This window comes from Lucilia cuprina, chromosome 4 (genome assembly GCF_022045245.1).
Source record: "Lucilia cuprina isolate Lc7/37 chromosome 4, ASM2204524v1, whole genome shotgun sequence".
In the NCBI taxonomy this organism is placed as follows: Eukaryota; Metazoa; Arthropoda; class Insecta; order Diptera; family Calliphoridae; genus Lucilia; species Lucilia cuprina.
Genome location: NC_060952.1, coordinates 76,655,990 through 76,679,342, shown reverse-complemented (window position 1 = coordinate 76,679,342; position 23,353 = coordinate 76,655,990). Strand labels below are relative to the sequence as shown.

Here is a 23,353-nt window from a genome sequence, read left to right as displayed (position 1 = left end):
ACTTAATAGACTATTGAGTTAACATTTGACTTCACGATATATTTAATACTAACTTTAGATACAGCTGGCAAGTGATGGGGTCTTGACAAAACTCTACATGGTTGATTTTTCCACATAGTGGTTCAATTAAATAAACAAATTAAATTTTAAATGTATGTTATTTTTTATCAATTCAATCAATTTATTTAAAAATAACAATCAACTAAACCTATAGAACAAGTTTAGAACTTAATAAAATCACACATATTACACATATTCACAAAATCGTTAATTGTTAATGTTTTCGTTTTCATCTTTTACACATAATATAAATAGTACATATGAATAAATGCTTTATTATTATTTTTTTCTTCATTTAACTATTGTTTTTTATATAAAATTATTTCTTTTATATTTTATTAATTATGCAGAAATTAATTAAAGAAATAAAGGTTTAAGGTTGTAATTATAAATAAATTTAAATAAAGTATGTATGTACCTGTATATACATTTATAGATAGATTTTACTTTATGCTTTAATACATACAACAAACAATTGTATTAAAAAACAATTTATTGTATTAGCGTCTAAAATTTGCAAAACTAAAATAATCAAATAAAATACACTACATGAACCTTTTTATAAAGTCATTGAAATGACTGACATACAAATATCATCATCAGCATTCACATGTATTTAATAATTATTTACAAAATATTTATAAGTATCCTAGAAGAATAAGGCAACAACTTATTAAAGCAAATACTTAAGTGAGAGAAATTTTTAATGTATGACCACAATATGTATTATTATTATTATTTAGTATGTTTGTTTGTAGTGTTCGTTTGTACTTTTTTTAAAACAAACCAGTCAAGTTGGAGTCAGTCATTTGGTCTTATAGGTCATTAAAATGTAATTAATTGTTTATAAATAAATTATATAAAATTAAATTAAAATAATTAATAGTAACTATTAATACAAGGACAAATTTATGGCCTCATTCCTTTCGTTTTAACTCCGTTTAACATAAATTAGTGATTAGCTTCGAGCATTATATATTACCTTTGGCTGAATGTTAGTTAGTAGGTGGTGTTATTGTTATTTTTAAAAATTTACTATATTGAGTCAATATGTACTCATGAGATGTTTTAAATTTTCATAGGCCGTATTCATGACACCCCAACTTATAAATGAACGTGCGGTATTAAAACCACAACCTCGATAAAAATATGCAATACTGCTGCCTCTATCTCGATAAATTTTCAAGCATGTTTTCCACATACTTTCCGATGGATGTCCCATTTCACTCTGCATTGCCACTTTTATAACGTTAAGTGGATAAAATAATGTACTTGTACTGGCTCCTATTATGGCTCCTGCAATAAATTCTTGTGCCGCCTTTGTGGATACAGATGACTGAAAGAAATATTATTTAATATTAAGACCATTAAGTTAATAATGTTTGCAATATTGTACCCTTTGTGGTAAATGTAAACTAGCCTCTTCACGCAATATAAAGAACATAGCATTTGATGGACCATTGCGCCACAGCACCGGTACTATTCCTCGATATAATTCTTTAAATCCATGATTTGTAAGCACATATCTAAAAGATAAAGGGAACTTATTTATAATTTGATGTTTTCTTAAATAAGATTAGGATGCCAAAGAAATACGGGTCTTAAAAAAGGTATTTCAAGAAACAGACAGATGTAGGCTATATTAGAACATACATATACATGCATACTTTATGGGTTCGTGCCTACTTATGTGGAAGTTGAAAATTTAACGTCAAACTTCCATTAAATTTTTTCTCAATAGAATTATTTGGATCTCAAAAGACAGACGGCTATAAGAGAACAAACATGCACACTTTATAGCGTCGCATATTATAAGGAAACTACAACAAACTGTTCTCATATATGTATGTACATTAGAGTGCTCCAAAAAAAAATAAGTTTCGAATTTTGCCCGCCCCCCCCACTAAAATTAATCTACGGGTTATAAAAATAAGTCGTGCAATGGGATTGCAAAAGGGTTTTATTAAAATATGTCCAAATTGGCATGTTTTTAAAACATCGGGGTCATTTTGACCCCAAGGCCGTTTAAGGGTTAATTAATTTTTTCACTATTATTGTAAATATCGATTGTTAATAAATAAATTTCTTAAGTTTTGTGATAATCTACCTAAAAATAGAAACAATTTCGACTAGTTTCAAACAAAAATTGCAAATATTACAAAATTTTACCTTTGACTTTTAAAGTTTATGGGCTAATGGCGTCCAAATTGCATGAAACTCTTGTTTTTTATTTAGAAATATGTGGACTAATAAATTTACAAAAGGTTCCATTTAAAATACACAACAATATAATAAAAAGGCTAATTTTGCCAAATATTACATAAAAATGGGTTTTTCTCGAAATCCGCTGAATTCAAATTGCAGGTACAGGCAAACTATAAGAGGTATTGACCTAATTTTCTACTGTTTTATTCCCTAATCCATTGTCCCTATGAGTTCTCCCAAAAATATTGAAATTTGTTTAACAAAGTATCAAAAAAACTAAAATTTGAATTTTGAAACGACCGTTAAAAATATCAAAATTTTTCGACCATAGCTGAGAACAGGTTTATCTTATTCTATAAGGACAAAAACTCATATTCAAGTAACTACAGATGTATTTTAAGTAACACAATTGTTTTATTAGAATATTTTCAAAAATATGTTTATTTTTTTATCACATTTCGAATTCAAGTGCTCTGAGACACGATAATGACCTGGGGAATTTTTAATAACTTTTACATTTTTCAACCAATTTTTGTGTTTTTTATCTTTTTGTAACGCTAATTCTGTTTACATTACGATTGTTTGACAATAAAATGCAAAACAAATTGTTTAATGACAATACTTTTGTGAAAACTGAAAAATTGCATATTTTCCCCTTGTAAATGCATCTTCAAACTTTAGAGCCGTTGCGGCACCAGTTAACGTAATCCTATTAACCTAATTTTTTGCACGACTTATTTTTATAACCCATAGAACAATTCTAGTGGGGGGGACGGCCTGTAGGATAAACTTTTTTTCCTTCATACAAGCTTGGAGCACTCTAATGTACATATGTAAATTAACTTACCCAAAAGCCTTTTGCGTATTCGCAAAGTACTTGTGATATTTTGAGTCTGCCAATAGTGTTTGCACACGCTCGAATGGAAGTAACAATGTTTCTACGGTACCAGCTGCTATGCCAGCTATAAGTTTCGCTTTATATGCATTCATATGATAATCGTCCACCAGATAACGCCGCGTACCATCAAAAACACCAAACATTATGGATAATGAGACAGTTTTTTGTGCAAGAGGAGGAAACATGCCGCGATATAAATAAAGTAAACCTTCATGCCGCAGCTGACTGAATGCTGATGTGATGGGAACACCATGAAGCATTTGGCGAAATATCATCTTATATATGGGATATGTAATGCCGATATTAACGAAAGCAGCACCACAGCCACAAGCAAACTCTTTCCAATAGAAATGTCCAAAGAAACGTTCTACAAAAACCGTTGTATTGGCCATCGGAATGTTGCCTAGTTCATGTTGATGCTGGTGATGTTGTGCGTTTGTTGTCTGTTGAATTTTACTTTGTTCGGTAATCATTTTGTGCTAATTGGTAATTTCTTTAAACAAAATACACAAGTAAACAAATGCCTGAAGTAGTCTCGTTCATTTGTTTTTTTATTAATTTATTATCAATAAAGTTGTTAACTTTTTGGCATGTTTTTTTTAATCTTTTTATTACCAAAATTGCAATGATTTTTGTTAAGCTGTTTTTTCCCAAATACTCTCTGGTCACAATGCCCAATTGGAAAATTGTAGCTCTTGTTGTCTGTGTGCAGTTTTGTAAACAATTGACAGCTGGCGCTAATAATTGTTGCAACAAAACAAGTTATTAATTATATAATTTTAAATTACAACAAATCTTGTGCACATTATGATTTACCAGAATATTCAGCTGACCAATTATCACAATTATTTTATCTCAATTTATTTAGTACATATTACAAACATGTGAAAGTTTTTCTTTTTTTATTATTTTTTATTTAAAAGCTGAATTTATTTTTTTGTTATTTTACTACTTTCGTTTTTATTTCAGTTTATTACCTTGTAGAAAATTTAAGAAATTTACAAAATATAATATTGGAAAAAAATTATTATGCTTTTTTGCAAATATATAGAATAATATGCCAATCGATTCAAAGTTGCCGTATGTTGAAAACATCAAAAACATATGACTTCCGTTATGTGTATAAAACACAGCGATAGTGTTGATAGCAACGGGTAATTAATTCATAAATGGTACTACGACGGTAATTCATATATTCTATAAATCGACTTTCGAATAATCGAACAATCGGCTTTTTGTCGAAAAAAGTCGTAAAGTCGACTATTTTGTTACAAAAAAGTCGATAACTCGACTATCGTCTATGAAAAAAGTCGAAAAGTCGACTTTGTAAATAAAAGTCGAAAAAAGTCGAAAAGTCGAAAAGAGTCGAAAAAAGTCGGAAAGTCGGAAAAAGTCGAAAAGTCGTAAAAAGTCGAAAGAAGTCGAAAATCATCGGAAAAAGTCGAAAATATTCGGAAAAATTCGGAAAAAGTCGAAAATAGAAAGAAGTCGAAAAAACTCAAAAAATTGCAACAAATAGAAAAAATATAAATAAATTTTTTTTATTAATAATAATAATAATATAATGTTAAATGGCAACATTATAAATTTACGCTTCTGGCTTCGGAAAAAGTCGAAAATAGTCGGAAAAAGTCGAAAATAGTCGGAAAAAGTCGAAAAGTCGACTTTTCATAAAATGCAAAAAGTCGACTTTTCGTTTCAACTATAGAACCCTAGTTTCTATATTAATTAATGCCATTTTTATGATTTTAAAAATTGGAACAGCTATCGTTAATAAATGAATTTATAATTTTAACTATTAAGACATTAGACATCAACATTTTTTTGGGTTTTAATTATAATGGCGTTTTATTATTATCATATTGCCAGATTATCACACGTGTTCTCGGAGACCTTCATATAGGAAGTTGGAGCACCGAACATGGTCAAAAGTATTATATGGTCTTCACCAGAAGTAAGTTTTAGAGTTTTATTGGTCTCAACCAGGTTATATCGCAAGTATTTTATGGTCTCCACCAGTTTGAAACGTTTGAGTATTTGGTTTCCACTAATAAAACATAACCTCACTTGAGGTGATACCAATACCAGTGCGAGCGAGACGCAAAATTGTAGAAAGCCAGGCAAAAAACACAAGCATAGTCTGGCGAGGTCGACAATATAATACCCTACGCATGTTACAAAAAGTAAAATGTGATTTAGTTTTTATAATAAAACATTTACCTTGCATCAGATATACTAATTTTGTGGATATTTAAATTAAATTTTGAAGGAGACTTTTTAAAGAAGCTAGGGACAAATGAGGCTCTATAATTATAAAATTCATGATGGTCATCAAGGCTAGTATGGAACTTGGTTTTTCAGCTTATTGTCGAGATAAAATCTGCATAATAGACCGATGTTAATAGGCTTCGTCTCCGGTACAATAGCATATGATGTGCAAAATTTCATTGAATTATTTCCAAAATTACAACCTGTAGATTGATTAAAAGGTTTACAAGCCCTATTCGGTGGTTCAGTTCAAAATTTCGACCTGTAGTTTGATTACAAGGTTTACATGGGCGGGCGGGCAAATATAATAGACTCGGAAAATGATTCTAAGCCAATTGGTATACTTTAAGGTGTTTATAGGACCAATATTATTGTGCGTTACAAACATTAGCCAATGTGGTGTAGGGTATAATAAATGAATTTCAGATAGTATGTATATTTTTATTGGAGCTACATTCAATTTTGAAACATTTTCAACCCTATTAATCTTTGGATGAAATACAAGACTTGAAACAAATGCAGATAGTTTCTCAAAAAAACTAAAGACGAATGAAAAATGACTTAATGTTTTCATGGATTGTTTTGCTTATATCTCATATCATATCTTTTTATGGACCGATTTTAAACAAATATCGTTAAAAGAAAATGATATGTTTGGGAAATAATTTGTTGTATAATAATTAGTTCTAGAATGAATAAAAATAAAAATTAATTTAATTTTATTATAAACTTTTATATCATATAAACTGATAAAAGAATTATTAAAATAAATAAATAAATAGGGTATAAAAGATTCGACACAGCCGAATATAGATTTCTTATTTGTTTTCATTTTAATATCTACTAATTAATAATAAAGAAAACACTTTTATTCATTGCATTAATTTAAAATACGCCATGGCAGGTGATGAAGATATTTAGAAAATCCCCTAGCGGAAAGATTAAATTGAATAATATTTATTATGATAATTAGATAGTAACTTTTTTTCCAATACAATTTACATACGTATGTATATACAGTATTGTTCAAAACCTTTTCCTTTAAAATTGTTTACATTTCCAACGAGATAATTAAGACAATTTATATGGTAGAAAATTGTATAAAAATATTGATATTACAATATAGATACATAATGCAATAAATTAATTTAAATATAAAATATTATATAAAATGAAAAGAAAAGTTGTTTAGATTTCGAACCATAATGTGCATATATACAGTGAATCAACTAAGTTTTTTGCCTACCTTTTTTAAGAGAATTTTGTTTTTTGTTCATAAATAAAATTCGAAAAAACAGGTTAAAAGTAAATATATGTTTTCTAATTAAAAATAGAGATTGTGTAAAATGGGGAAAAAAATATTAAAATGCAAATTTTGACATTTTATTATTTTTCATGAGAATTTGCATGTTAATGAAGTATTTTGCATATTGAGAATTCCGGTTAATTTCATTGGGGTTTTCAAATTATTTTTTAATTATTTTTGGAATTTATTGTTTTATTGTTAAAAGGAAGAGTGTTAAGTATTTTTCAATTGCGATTTGCAAAAATTATATCCACATTGGGTGAAAATGTAATGTTATTTGCCTTAAAATGTTTAAAGGATAATAATCAAGATTTAAGCATTTGATAGTTCTATAGTGGTATATGGTGATGTCCCTATACTCAGAGTGGCTAGGATGGTAGATTTATTGAATAAGAATCAATATTCTACAAATCTAAATAAAATTCACACAGTACTCCCCAGTATAATATGGTTTCCGTAATGAAGTTTCTGTTTATCAATACAAAATGACCAAAAACCCGGATTATTTTTGTTATAATATATAGATTTATACCTCACAAAATATTTTTCTAGGTCCAAATCCATTGATTATCTAATATATTATGTATCCAATTCAAAATTACTTATTATTTTCGAAATTTAATGAAAGAAACGATAGATTTCATGTTAAGTCAAATATTGATAAATTCTGATAGGTTTATAGGATAATAAATCGGTTAAGAAATGTCCAAATTTAGTCGTTCCACTACTAAAATATCTAAAAAATGTTATTCTAATATATAGGAGTAATAAAAATATTAAATTTTATAAAATAATGCAGCAATATTAAAAAAATTAACAAAAAAACCCTAAAAAAGCAAAATACTTTATTGACCTAAAAAATTAACAATACGTTCCCATTTTATCAAAAATTTCGTTAAATAATATCACGATTTTACATTTTATGGTAGAAAATTAAAATATAAGATATTCTTTAAAAAATACAACAAACAAATTGCTTTATTTTGCTAAAAATAATTGTTCAGATAAAGTTTTTTCTTAAAATTTATAAAATTTTACATAGCAAATTACTTAATTGATTCACTGTATATATATTAGATAAATTGTTCTAGGTGACTAATTAGATGGCAAATTGTCATACGAAATAAAGTTTTAATAAAAAATCACAAATTATGTAGATAATTACATTGTATTTGATTTGTAAATTACAACTAAATTTGTTTTAATTTATGGACGATTAAAACTTTATTCCAGCATTTTTTTTATAAAATAGCGACTACAATTTTAATAGTTTTATAAGAAATTCAGAATTCGAGTTTGATCATGTATAAAAATCTTAACCACAATATTGATTATTTTTTTTTACTTAAAACCTGTTGTAAATTATTACAAGATTTTTTTGTACATTTGCTGTGTAATTTAGGGTTTTTTTTATTTTCTATACTATAGGTATTTTTTTGGTTTTTATTTTTCGTTTACATTCCGCCAATCTTACAATGCAGAAATTGTGAAGATACAAGTTTGTTACAATCTTGTTTGGCCTTGGGAAATTCCAGTACTGTGAACCTTAGCAAAAACTAGTAAAAAAAAACAAATACAATATTTTTTTTATCAACTTGTCCTTTTGTTTGCAATTTTAGGTTAAGTGATTTAAACTAAAATAACGACCAAATGAATGAATTTTACAGTGTGTCAGTAAATTAATTTGACAAAAGTTGCTGTAAAAGCAAAACTTTGAGACACCGATCCTAAATAAAATGCCATGGTCAAGCGGATTCTTAGAGCAAATTTGTTGCTACACAGATAGCTCTAAATTGCGAGACAAAACGGTCTCGCAATCTATATTGAAGCAGAAACATGCTACCGTTAACCCAACACAACACATACAAATTGGACGTTTGGATTTTGACGAATGTTTGTAGATCATGTAAAGAGGTAATATTTTCGGATAGAACATCCTACTCTAACATTGGCTGGAAATTCTTGGGAATTATATTCATTAAACTAAGTTTCTTAAAAATAAATTTACAATTTTAATTTTGTAATATAATTCTGGTGGACTGGCTTGATTATATCTGGTGCCATATGTACAACTTTAAAGAAGGCTCTGGAAACGTTGCTAAATATTCTACCCATTGAATCATATTTAAGATATGAGGCGGCGCTTACAGAACGGCTCTTTACTTTAGGCGAATTGGCCAAAAGCGGTTATAGGACACGTCATCAATGTATACTGGACACATTGGAAGGTTATACACAATCATCAGACGTACCTGATCGTATACCAGATACAGAATAAGTCGGAAAATTTGAAAATATGATCCCAGATAGAATGTCTTGGTCAAGCGGAACTTTAGAGCAAATACCAGTAGGAATCCGTAGTTACACGGATGGGGATAAAATGGAGATAGGGTTCTATATACATATAATATATATTAATATATATAAATTTATATTAATATATTTACCGACAGCCAGAAGGCAATTAGGGCGATATCAGGAGATAGAACCAAATCTAAGACCGTATTGGATTGTAAAAAAGCTTTAACTGAACACTCTCCCAGAGGTAAGTTTCACATCATATGGGTACCAGCCCACTCGGGAGTAGTCGGAAACGAAAGAGCGAATGTAATAGCTTTAAAGGGTATGGAGCTCGAAGCAGTTAACATGACAAACGCAAAACAATTCGACGCAACAAAAGCTGAACTAAAAATATGGGTGAGAGAATTCCGAAACGAACCACGAAAATCCTATGCAGTGACCTTATGAGAGCAAGACGAAAAATCTCCTCAAAATGAGCAAGTCTGAAGTTAGTATGATGGTACGTATTCTAAGTGGACACACAAGATTACATGCACATCTATGTAAATTTAGATTTTTATTATCGTAAAAAATATCGTAAACTATGTTAAGCATATAATTTTGTCAAAATAGTTTCGTACATACTGTAACTATAGTCTCTATTAATACCTTAACTAAAACATGTTTTTGAATTTATACAACGAATGTATTTTGCTTTTAATTTCTTTTTTATAAAACCTGATTTTATTATTGACTTAAAATTTTAAAAATCCTTTTATTCAAGTTCTTGTTAACTTAAAAAAAGATTTTATTATTCCCTTTGTAACACATTAAAATATTTGTCCCAGAACATAGATATGTATATTCATAAGGCCTGCACAGTGGAGCTTAAGGATTAAAAATGTTTACAAATACATACGTATGTAGGACTTACATGGTTTTTGTAATTGTAAATAAAACAAGTAAGAAAGTATAGTCGAGCATGGCCGGCCATATAATACCCTACACCATGAGTATATTTTTAAAATTTTTACTTTTTATAAAAAAACTTTTATGTTGAATATTATTTCAAAATATTCAAGCAATTTTTTGATAAAAAAACAAAAATTTCTATATGAGGCTTTATATAGGTCAAATATGGGCCGATTCTCGTTAAATTTGGGAAAAGGATATATATTTTTAAAAAACAGTTAATTTTGTTGAGTTTCATTGCGATACAAATGGTTACAAGTCAATTTTAGACGTTTAAGACATTTTTTGAAGGGGGGTTTGTATGGGGGCTAGGCTCAAATAAGGGCCGATCCTTACGAAAATGCAGTGTCATTTATACTTATATAAAACTTATTTGTGCCAATTTTTAGAGAGATAATAGAATACTTGACGTAATTATGGCATAAAAAGTTCAAATCGGGAGGTACGGTTGTATGGAGGCTAGGTGAAATAATGGACCGATTTCAACCATTTTCGTCCCTGTGCCAAAAAACATGCATGGTCTAAATTTCATCAAATTATCTTGAAAATTGCGGCCTGTACCTTGCGCACAAGGTTAACATGGACAGCCGGACAGACGGGCATGTCTTAATCGACTCAAAAAATGATTCTGAATCGATTGGTATACTTTAATGTGGGTATTGGATTATTATTTTTGTATGTTACAAACATCAGCACAAACGTATAATACCCTCCCCACTATAGTGGTGTAGGGTATAAATATATTCTAAAACGATGATTTTCTAAGGGTCATGTAATTTTTGTCAAATATTTGATATGTATGAACGTATCTTAAGGTTGGTTTGGTAATGAAAAAAACATTATCGTTCCATGGTTTAATCCTAATGTATATGAATCAAAATATTCTATAAACACATTATTAATAATAAATTTTTGCATAAATAAAGCTTAATTTTGAAATTAAGTTTTCATTTGCTCCGATTATACATTGTTCAATTAAAAAAACTAATGTCATTTTTTGCAATTATATTAAATAACAAATCAAAATAATTACACTTATGTAATTAATTGTATTTAATATTTAAAGTAGAATATTTTATTGTTAATACGTTTAAATATAAAGGAAACCATAAAATTAAGTACTATTTATTAAAAAAATTTAATTTATTCTTAATATTATGATGAACATGTTTTCGATTATATATATATTATTTTTACCACTGTTATGTCGATGTGCTACAAACAGAATAACAACCTTAATAATTATTGATGTTTACAAATGTCTGAGGCTTCCACTAAATAATCCAAGAAAGTTTGTTTTTATACCCTTCACCTTCTTGAGAAGGGTATATATAAGTTTGTCATTCCGTTTGTAATTTCTATAATATAATTTTCCGACCTTATAAAGTATATATATTCTGGATCCTTATAAATAGCGGAGTCGATTAAGTCATGACCGTCTGTCTGTCCGTCTGTCTGTTGAAATCAGTTTTTAGAGGTCCCCAGATATCGGCGTGATCCAAATCTTCAATAATTCAGTAAGACATGCTTTCGAGAAGATTGCTATTTAAAATCAGCAAAATCGGTCTATAAATAACGGAGATATGAGCAAAAATCCGAGACAACCTCTGAAAATTTCATCAAAAAAGCCACATTTTTTCCATGCTTTGTTAAAAAAGCAACAACAACACTGTGAATTGGATAAAGATGTACATGTGCGTGTGGAGATGTATTTTTATACCCTACACCACTATAGTGGGGAGGGTATTATACGTTTGTGCTGGTGTTTGTAACATACAAAAATATTGGTCCAATACCCACCTTAAAATATACCGATCGATTCAGAATCATTTTCTGAGTCGATATAGACATGTCCGTCCGTCCGTCTGTCCGGCTGGATGGCTGGCTGTCCATGTAAACCTTATGCGCTAGGTACAGGCCGCAATTTTTTTTGGACCAAGCATGTTTTTTGGCACACAGACGAAGCCTATTGAAAATGGTTGAAATCGGTCCATTATTTCACCTAGCCCCCATACAACCGTACCTCCCGATTTGAACTTTTTATGCCATAATTACGTCAAATATTCTATTATCTCTCTCTAAAAATTGGCATAAATAAGTTTTACATAAGTATAAATGACACTGCAGATTTTCGTAAGGATCGGCCTTATTTGACCCTAGCCCCCATACAAACCCCCCTTCAAAAAATGTCTTAAACGTCTAAAATTGACTTGTAACCATTTGTATCGCAATGAAACTCAACAAAACAAACTGTTATTTAAAAATATATCCTTTTCCCAAATTTACAGAGGATAGGCCCAATTTGACCTATATAAAGCCTCATTTAGAAATTTTAGTTTTTTTCATCAATAAATTGCTTAAATATTTTGGAAAAATATTCAACATAAAAGTTTCTTTAAAAAAATAAAAAATTTTAAAAAAATACTCATGGTGTAGGGTATTATATGGTCGGCCATGCCCGACTATACTTTCCTACTTGTTTTTTGTATGTTTGGATGCTGTTCTGTTCTCACGAAGGTAACAAGAACAAGGAGATAAAGCAGTAATATGTTGGTAATACATCTGATATTTGTTTGAGGGTGGTAATACAGTTTAACGGTGGTATTACAGTACAACGGTTAATATTTCTTTCTGCTACAATTTATATTTGTTTGTGTGTATGTTATGTGTGACATGTGTGCAGAGATACAAAATAAATAAAAACTGTTTTTTTTAAAACATACTTGGTGAAGGGTATATAAGATTCGGCACAGCCAAATATATAGAAATATTACTTATTATAAAAAGAATTTTTTTATAGTGTAATTATATATTCAATTACATTAGGTGTCATTTTATTTTAGATAATAATGAATATACATTTCTACGTTATTTTTATAATATAATTCAAATGCTATTTTCAACGCTTGAATGCCAGACAGTATGTTTTTCGTTGATTTTCTGTGATATTTATTTGTTTCTTACCTAATTTACAAATAAATAGTTTAATGTTTAAATTACATTTATTTAAGATATTTTAATTCAAGAATACCCTAGGTAAGGTTGATAGGAGGATGTATACTACATCAAATCCGAAAAAGTACACCTAGGCCACTATCGGGTCTAAAAAAGGAAACTGAATGAATTATTTTTCCGTTTTCAGAAACTCAGAATCTTCCAATCTGTTTTAGGCAGGAATGTTATTTCCAGAATAACTTCATAGATACTTGGATCTAACTTCGACGAATTTCGAAGACAACTTACTAGTCTGTGGCAAAGAAAGTGTTCCAGAGTTTCACTGCCCTCTCCACATGCTCTACATACGTCTGAATCCGCATGTCCAAATTTGCATAGATGTGCTTGTAATATTGTGTGTCCACTTAGAATACGTACCATCATACTAGGTTTCAGACTTGCTCATTTTGAGTAGATTTTTCGTTTTGCTCTCATTAGGGTCACCCTATAGGATCTTCGTGGTTCTACCCACTGTTTCATTATTCCAAGAGGCCTTATTGGGTTTTTTCAACTTTTGTTTTAGTTCAACTTTTGTTGCGTTGAATGGTTTTGCGTTTGTCAGGTTAAGTGCCTCGAGCTCCCCTCTTTAAAGCTATTACATTCGCCCTTTCGTTACCGACTACTCCCAAGTGAACCTTACCTCTGGAAGAGTATTCAGTTAAAGCTTTCTTACAGTCCAATACGGTCTTAGATTTAGTTCTATATCTATTCCTGATATCGCCCTTATTGCCTTCTGGCTGTTGGTAATTATAATAAGTGCTGTGGGCGCCATATTTATTCTAATCCAATTTAAGGATCCAGTTATTGCTCGTACTTCTGTTTGGAAGCTTGTGTTATGATTTGGTTAACGGTGGTATATTTTTACTTCTGGATCTTTAGAGGTTGTCTCGGAGTTTTGCTCATATCTCCGTTATTTATAGACCGATTTTGCTGATTTTAAATAGCGATCTTCTCGAAAGCATGTCTAACTGCATTATTGAAGATCCGGATCTCGCCGATATCTGGGGACGTCTAAAAACTGATTTCAACAGACAGACAGACAGACAGACGGACATGGCTTAATCGACTCCGCTATCTATAAGGATCCAGAATATATATACTTTATAGGGTCGGAGAATTATATTATAGAAATTACAAACGGAATGACAAACTTATATATACCCTTCTCACGAAGGTGAAGGGTATAACAAGTAAGAAGTTGTAGTCGGGCGAGGCCGACCATATAATATCCTACACCTGTATACAAATAAAATGTGATTTAGTTGAAATGTACCCTGCCTCAGATGTATGTACTTAAGTTGTTTATTGTTGAATAAAATTGTGGACATTTAAGTTTAGTTTTGAAGGTGGCTTCATCAGGGTCATCAAGGCTAGTATAGAACATGGTTTTACAGCCTTTTGTCGAGATACGAGTATATTAAATATAGTTATGAACTTAAAACCCCTATTCGGTCGTACAGTTGTATGTGGGCTAGGTCAAATAATAGACCGATGTTAACTATTTTCAATAGGTATCGTCTACGGTACCATAAAAGATCATGTGCCAAATTTCATGGACGGACATAACTAAATCGACTCAGAAAATGATTCTGAGTCGATTGGTATTATTAAAGGAGGGTATAGGACCAATATTGTTGTGCACTACAAACATCAGCACAAACCCAATATACCCTAAAGTGGTGTAGGGAGTTGAAAAATTTCAGTTCAACAAAAAAATATACCTTCAATTTAAAACAAGTAGGAAAGTATAGTCAGGCATGGCCGACCATATAATACCCTACACCATGAGTATATTTTAAAAATTTTTATTTTTTATAAAGAATCTTTTATGTTGAATATTACCAATAATTCCAAAATATTTAAGCAAATATTAAGAAAAAATTTCTAAATGAATCTTTATATAGGTCAAATATAGGCCGATCCTCGGTAAATTTGGGAAAAGGATATATTTTTAAATAACAGTTAATTTTGTTGAGTTTCATTGCGATACAAATGGTTACAAGTCAATTTAGACGTTTAAGACATTTTTTGAAGGGGGGTTTGTATCTGCAGTGTCATTTATACTTATATAAAACTTATTTGTGCCAATTTTTAAAGAGATAGCAGAATGTTTGACGTAATTATGGCATAAAAAGTTCAAATCGGGAGGTACGGTTGTATGGGGGCCAGGTGAAATAATGGACCAATTTCGCCCCTGTGCTAAAAAACATGCTTGGTCTAAATTTCATCAAATTATCTTGAAAATTGCGGTCTGTACCTTGCGTACAAGGTTTACATGGACAGCCAGCCAGCCGGACAGACGGACGGACATGTCTTATTCGACTCAAAAAATGATTCTGAATCGATCGGTATACTTTAAGGTGGGTATTGGACCAATATTTTTGTATGTTACAAACATCAGCCCAAGCGTATAATACCGTCCCCACTATAGTGGTGTAGAGTATAAAAATGATTATTTTCGCTTCTTTGGAAGTCCACAGAAGGGAAAAATAGTTCACTTATATTTGAACTACATATTCGAACAGTTTTGCCAATAAAATACAAACATTTTTTAAATATAATTGAAAATTCATATATAAAAAATGTTTGAAAATTGTTCTACTACTAAATTTTGTTTTTAATCATCTTGTAATTGTATTAGTTTTAATATCCTATTGACGTTTTACCAACATTTTTATAAACAAGAGTAACAAATATACATACTTAATACTAATACTATAGTACTTTACAATGCAAACGAATAAACATTTTTACACATATAAACGAATGAGGGAATATATGTACATACATACATACTTAGTATATGAGGTATTAAAAGGTAAATATTCACACCGATCTATACAAATGAATGTTGCTAAAAACACGAAGAGCATTTATTCTTTGTACAACTAGCAGATTTTCCCTTATAATTTCTACTGATGCCACAATATTGAATTTAGTTGATATTTTAACGTCAATCTGAGTAAATCGCACTTAAGGTCGGTTTATTTGGTGCTAAATACAAAATATTGTAAGAAAAAAAAGTAATCAAAAAATTTAAATAAAAAAATATAATTCCAAAAACTTATGTAAAATCTAAAGTGAATAAACATAAGAAATATACATAAACAGCAATTGCAAATAAAAAATACAAAAATAAAAAATAGTGTGTTTAGGAAGTGAGTTTTTAAATTAAATATTGACATACAACATTTTTTTACAAATAAGTGTTAATAGCTTAAATACACGCATTTTTTTGAAAAAAAAGCTGGATAAAGAAATGACTTTGAGAAATAAAAAAAAACACACACACAAAAATCAAGCGTTAAATAAAATATTTAACTATTTTTCAATATTTACTTAGTTGGCTTTTTACATAAATTAACTTAAAACAATTGCATTATTATAATTGTGAATATACCGAAGAGAAAAAAATTTAAGAAACACCCAAAGTTTCACCTTTTTATCTATTATTTAGTTATTATTTGAACAACAATCCGAAAATAAAAAAAAAATGAAACAAATTAAGTAAACAATTCAAAAGAAACCGCAGATTAGTGTGTTATGTTGATTACCTAAATAAGTTTTAAAATTAAAAAGGCTTTAATTTAAAAGGTTGTAAATTTTAAAATTTACCATGAAAACTAAAAGTTTAAATAAATTACCACAAATATTAATGTTTGTCTATAGTTGTTTTTATTTTCTTATTACTCAGCAAATGATATAAATTTTTAAATAAACAAACAAAAAAAACATATATTTCCGTTAGAAATAATTTAGTTTTTTTACATTTTTTTTAAATTGCGTGTCAAATGTATGGAAATTCTCAAAAAACTTATTACATAAATTATATACACTACACATGAGTAAATAGTTATTAACGTTAACGTTTCAAATCTATAATGTATTTTTTATTTTAATTCTTAGAAGGTGTGAGAATTTAATAAATATAGATAAAATTTTAAAATGAATATTTATTTATTAATTATTATAATTAAAAAAAATTAACGAAGAAAATCGTGATAAATGTTTAAACTGAATAATATAATTCAATATGTTGTGGTAGTGTTTGTGTCTTAAGTCTTTTGTTTTATGACATGTTATACGTTTGTATATTTTGCGTTCCTAAAAAGAGTGGAGTAAATTTCGGCATGTCAGTTCGTGTGTATATTAAAATCAGTTTTCCGAAGACCTAAGATATCTTTGAAATTCGTATCTTCAATAATTCTATCAGACATGCTTTTAAAATCAAACAAGAGTAAGAACAACAAACTACACGTGAAGTTGTGTATTGTTATTGTTTTGTTATTGCGAAAAATTCGAAATGGAAAATAAAACAGGGATGTAAACAATAAAAAAGTAAACAATTATTACGTTTTAAGAAAAAAATTCTTTAAATGTTTAATGACATTTTACTATTTCTTAACTAACTTTAAAACAAAACAAGAGATTTAAAACAAAACATTACAAATTTAAATAAAAAATCTAAATAAATTAATCATCATGTTTTCTCGTTAACAACAAAAAAATCTATATCAAGCTGAAAATAATGGATATATGTATTTGAAACATTTAAAAAAACAGCAATTGATTCAAAAATTTCGAATTTTTCAATTATGCCAGTCTTGTAGTAAATGAGCGATTTGTACGTACCCTTCATGCGAGAGTGAAGGTTATAAAGTAATAAGAAAAAGCAACGCTTTTTTAATAGTTTTTTGAATTTATTCTCCATTTCTTTAGAGATTTTAAAATACATGAATATAAATCATTAGACTTTGGACTTTTTTTATGCGAAATTAATTAATTCAGCAAAAATTTTAACGTTTAATATGTATTTAGCTGTCGATAAAATTCGGAATTTATGTGAAAATTTTGATTTATTTTACAATAGCACAGAAAACTTTAATAATTAGACTTTTTTATTGAAAAAATCTATATTTTTACAAAAAAAGTTTTTCTTTTGTACAAAAAGAACTTTTTTTAGTAAAAATTAGAGTTTTTAATAAAAAATCTAATTATTAGTATAGTCTATAATCTAGTCTACATTGTAGTGTATAGTCGAATATCTAGTCTATAATCTAGTCTATAGTCTAGTGTATTTTCTAGTCTATAGTCTAGTGTATTCTCTAGTCTATAGTCTAGTGTATTCTTTAGTCTATAGTCTAGTCTATAGTCTAGTCTATAGTCTAGTCTATAGTCTAGTCTATAGTCTAGTCTATAGTCTAGTCTATAGTCTAGTCTATAGTCTAGTCTATAGCCTAGTCTATAGTCTAGTCTATAGTCTAGTCTATAGTCTAGTCTATAGTCTAGTCTATAGTCTAGACTATAGTCTAGTCTATAGTCTGTATTATATAACCTGGTGTAGACCATTTAAACATAAAAATGTACTGGTGGGGACCATTTAAACTCTAAAACTTACATCTGGTGGTGATCAAAAAATACTTTTGATATAATTAAGTTTTGTATGAATGCATGTATTTAAATTTTCTTTAGTGTGGCTCCACATACATAGATTTATTAAGTAAAACAAGATGTTTTAACAAGTAATTAACTCCTTTAAACATATATCAAATGTTTATTGTGTTAAATAGCATTACACAGTAAATGTTTAATGTCATTATAAGTAGTAAATAATGGAATTACTTATTAAATAAAAGTTCATATAAACATTGTAAAATACAATGTTGATCAACACAACCAAAATAAATAACATTTGTAGTTTTAAAATCAACAATAAATTTACTAAGCGATAAACACTATGATGTGTGGCAAATATGCAAGAATGTACTTATACAAAAGATCTGATAATACCAAGTACAACAAAAATAATTTACAAGACATGAACAATAACAAATTGTATCTCGATTAGTTACGATGATGTAGGCCCTGAATTAAATCTTATAATTTAAACAATTGCAAACAATTAATAAAATTAAATGAAACAACAAACACAGATTTTTTTTTCATAAATTTTATAAATTTAAATTAAATAATATTGCATATATTTCTTATTATTTCTAGTTAACGATCTTAACTGTTAGAAATACTTGTTTTCCCCCGATATTTGTTTACACGTTTAACATTATGGAAATTGTACATGCGGAGAGTGAAAGTGATAAATCCCAAGTGGCAGCCTGGTATGCGGGGAAAAATATTTTTATAACTGGTGCCACTGGTTTTATGGGCAAAGTATTAGTAGAAAAATTACTGCGAAGTTGTCCCGATATTAAGAATATATATTTGCTAATACGATCGAAACGAGGACAAACACCAGAAGTACGCAAAGAACAATATTTGAAATGTGTGGTAAGTACTTAGTTTAATTAATTATAAATTATATAAAAAACTACTACTACTACTTCTATCTTATTGCAATTGATGGAATTCTTCTTTAATTCTTGTTCTAGTCATACTTTTTTAAAGATTGTCTAAAATTTAGTTAGGAAATAGTTGTACAATAACAAAAAACATATGAGTATGCATGGATTTTTTAAATCTTAATAAATAACTTAAAATCTTCAAGGTCTTTTGGAATGAAGTTTAAAAATTACACTTTATTATGTGTGTGTGTGTGTGTGTGTAGTGCTCAAAAAATGTGTTTATTAAGTACTGCTATTATTTATGTTAAATTGTTCATGTCATCGTGATTTTAATCAAAATTATGATCTCAACATATTGTAATTATTAAGTTTCAAATATTCATACTACGCAAGAAGACATTGTCATACGTTTGCACATTGTTTTGGTCGATTTAAATGTTGTTAAAATGTGTTTCTAATTGCGGTTTATAATCATTAAACTTTTTCCTAATTCAAATCAAATTATTGAAGTTTTTTCTTATAACTTTTGTGTAAAGTACATTATCTTCAATCTTTTTAAACAAAACTTCCTGATGTATTTAAAGAAGGACAATATTTTATAATAAAACAAGTGATATTTCTATATTCGGCTGTGCCGAATCTTATATACCCTTCACCAAGTATGTTTTAAAAAAAAGTTTTTATTTATTTTGTATCTCTGCACACATGTCACACATAACATACACACAAACAAATATAAACTGTAGCAGAAAGAAATATTAACCGTTGTACTGTAATACCACCGTCAAACAGTATTACCACCCTCAAACAAATATCAGATTTATTACCAACACATTACTGCTTCTCCTTGTTCTTGTTATACCCACTTACCTTCGTGAGAACAGAACAGCATCGAAACATACAAAAAAAAAATACACAGCTGAATAAAACTAAATACATCTCCACACGCACATGTACATCTTTATCCAATTCACAGTGTTGTTGTTGCTTTTTTAACAAAGCATGAACAAAATGTGTTTTTTTATGAAATTTTCAGAGGTTGTCTCGGATTTTTGCTCATAACTCCGTTTTTTATAGACCGATTTTGCTGATTTTAAATAGCCATCTTCTCGAAAGCATGTCTAACTGAATTATTGAAGATTCGGATCTCACCGAAATCTGGGGATCTCTAAAAACTGATTTCAACAGACAGACGGACAGACAGACAGACGGACATGGCTTCATCGACTCCGCTATCTATAAGGATCCAGAATATATATACTTTATAGGGTCGTAAAATTATATTATAGAAATTACAAACGGAATGACAAACATATATATACCCTTCTCACGAAGGTGAAGGGTATAAAAAAGAACCAGTGTTGAAGTTAATGTTTGAAATAAAATCAAGTATGCAGAAGAGATAGCGTATATAATCCCTATATATGATTTATATTAACAAAATAATTATTCTTTCTAATCTTGTCCGATCATCGCTAGTATAGAAATTTATACATACTACTTAGTACATAGACATTTTGCAAATTCTTTAAAAATCATTTTACCTATTTTTTACCTAACAGATTTTTAACAAAATTTTGGAAAGTAATTCCGATATAGTGAAAAAAATACGCTTAATTAAAGGTGATGTCATGGAAGATAAACTTGGCATGAGTGACGAGGACCGCAAACATTTAATCGATAATACAGATGTTATATTTCATTGTGCTGCCAACGTACGTTTTGATCAACCATTAAGGCCCATGATACAAATGAATGTTATGGGAACATTGAAAGTATTGGAATTGGCTGGAAAAATGTTAAACTTAAAAGTATTTGTACATGTCTCAACATCATATTGTCAAGTAGGTCAAACGTTTGAAAAACTTTATTAATAATTAAAATTGTAAATATTTTTTATTAGTGCAACGAAAGCATTTTAGAAGAAAGAGCGTATCCAGCACCACATAATCCTTATGAAATTATTGAAATGTTAAAGACAATGGATGACAAAGCTTTAGCTGAAATTACCCCTAAGTGAGTGTTTTTTTCTAAACATATTCGTTTCAGATTTTTATGTACAAGTTTATTTGTGTATGTTTGCTTAGACTTTTAAATGGACTGCCAAATACTTATGCTTACAGCAAAGCATTAACTGAAGATTTAATTAACAGATATGAACTTAAATTACCGACTATAATTACTAGACCATCAATTGGTGAGTACAAATATTTTGTAGTAAACATTTTTCTCATTGCAACCTTAAAATTCAAACATGTATTTATTGCAATTCAATTCCATACAGTGTTGTTTATTTAAATAGTAACAATTCAATGAAATCTATCTATCTATCCATCTATCTATCTATCTATCTATCTATCTATCTATCTATCTATCTATCTATCCATCTATCTATCTATCTATCTATCTATCTATCTATCTATCTATCTATCTATCTATCTATCTATCTATCTATCTATCTATCTATCTATCTATCTATCTATCTAACTGTCTATCTATCTATCTATCTATTGACTTATTTTTTTAGAATATTACGTTATAATTAAACTCTTTGCATCCAAAATGTCTTCTTCTAGTTACTGCTGCATTAAAAGAACCTCTACCCGGATGGATAGAAGGCGTAAATGGTCCAACAGGTCTTATGATAGGTGCCGCACGAGGTGTTATACGTTCTATGCATTGTAATCCAGATTATTCGTCAACTGTTATACCAGTCGATAAGGCAATAAATGGAATGATTGTTGCCGCTTACCATCGTGCTCTACTGCCAACAAAAAATGTCGAATTTTGTAATTTGTGCATAAATAGTAAGGCTCTTTATTCGTGGGGAGAATGTATTGACACAGGAAAACGTCTTTTTTATGAAACACCATTGAGTTTTGGCCTCTGGTATCCGGATGGATCGATTAAAAAGAATTATTATCATCACATGTTTTGTGTTATATTCTTTCATTATTTGCCAGCTTATTTTATAGATTTTTTATTACTGCTTATGGGGCGCAAACGTTTGTAAGCAACAATTGTTTATTGATCCTAAACATTTTCAGTAAATTCTATCTTATTACAGTTTAGTACGTGTACAAAACAAAATATCGACTGGTCTGGAACTGTTACAATATTACACAACCAAGGAATGGGAATTTAAGAGTGAAAAATTTCAACAATTGCAAACGAAACTTAATCGTATAGATCAGGAAATTTTCGATACCGACACTTCGCAAGTAAATTGGGAAGCTTATATACGTACCTATATAATGGGTATGCGTACTTATATATTGGGCGAGAGTGAAGCCACCATACCACAAGCGAAGAGGTTTTTACGACGTCTATATATCTTAGATCGTTTAGTAACTTTTATATTTTATGGTTTGATATTTTGGTTTTTGTGGACTCATTTGGATGGTTTTATAGAAAGCAGTGATGTCCTTATACAAAAAACATTGAAAACAATTTATAGTTATAGTCACAACAAAACAATTGAATTATAATTGTGAATAACATTCAATCAAATTTAATTTTAAATTCTTTTTTTCACATGTTTAGGTTAAGTTTAAAAAAATATAATAAAAAATGTATAACAACTAATTATTATTAAATTAAAGTTGTTTCAAATGAAAAGTTGTTTATTCAAAAATTTAAACGAATTTACAATTAAGGTCAATTAATTATAAATGGAATACATTCTTTCTAACTCGGAACTGGTGGAATTCCAAAATATAATTCATTGCTGAACAAAACCTATCTAGACATTTAAATTTATGTCACTTTCAGTTTATTTTTTATAAAAAATTCAATTAATATTTACATATTTTTTGAAACATCATATTTTTTTACATACATTACTTTTCCAAATAAATTCCATTATGGTAAGCCAACATATGGTGGCACTATCCTGGCCAAGATTAAATTTTTGTGAAAATAATAACCTGAATGGCTTAAATAAATTATTTAATTATATATTTAAAAACGGTTTGAAATCTATGGATAATATGGATCTTCTGCTTTTGTATACATTTTTAATAACGTTTATTGGATTTTTTATTGCAATAGTGATGGTAATTAAGGAACTAA

At 28.9% G+C, this 23,353-nt stretch overlaps 2 protein-coding genes across 4 annotated transcripts; one reads left to right on the top strand and one right to left on the bottom strand.

Moving 5' to 3' along the window:
- Positions 1–149: 149 nt before the first annotated feature.
- Positions 150–4,215, bottom strand: LOC111675251 (mitochondrial nicotinamide adenine dinucleotide transporter SLC25A51). 2 transcript variants are annotated; one of them, XM_023435993.2, is made up of 4 exons: positions 3,980–4,215; positions 3,113–3,900; positions 1,457–1,586; positions 150–1,396 (listed from the first exon to the last, which is right to left on the bottom strand). In XM_023435993.2, exons 2-4 carry the CDS (start codon positions 3,634–3,636, stop codon positions 1,106–1,108), a joined length of 945 nt encoding a protein of 314 aa, XP_023291761.1. In that variant the 5' UTR covers positions 3,637–3,900; positions 3,980–4,215; the 3' UTR covers positions 150–1,105. The 2 variants fall into 2 exon arrangements, with proteins under 2 accessions (XP_023291761.1, XP_023291753.1); XM_023435985.2 differs by having other exon boundaries at positions 3,113–4,215.
- Positions 4,216–15,880: 11,665 nt separating this feature from the next.
- Positions 15,881–22,878, top strand: LOC111687363 (putative fatty acyl-CoA reductase CG5065). 2 transcript variants are annotated; one of them, XM_046948841.1, is made up of 7 exons: positions 15,881–15,993; positions 18,984–19,268; positions 20,845–21,126; positions 21,186–21,298; positions 21,370–21,479; positions 21,859–22,291; positions 22,350–22,878. In XM_046948841.1, exons 2-7 carry the CDS (start codon positions 19,047–19,049, stop codon positions 22,768–22,770), a joined length of 1,581 nt encoding a protein of 526 aa, XP_046804797.1. In that variant the 5' UTR covers positions 15,881–15,993; positions 18,984–19,046; the 3' UTR covers positions 22,771–22,878. The 2 variants fall into 2 exon arrangements, with proteins under 2 accessions (XP_046804797.1, XP_046804796.1); XM_046948840.1 differs by having other exon boundaries at positions 15,916–16,141.
- The last annotated feature ends 475 nt before the right edge of the window (positions 22,879–23,353 follow it).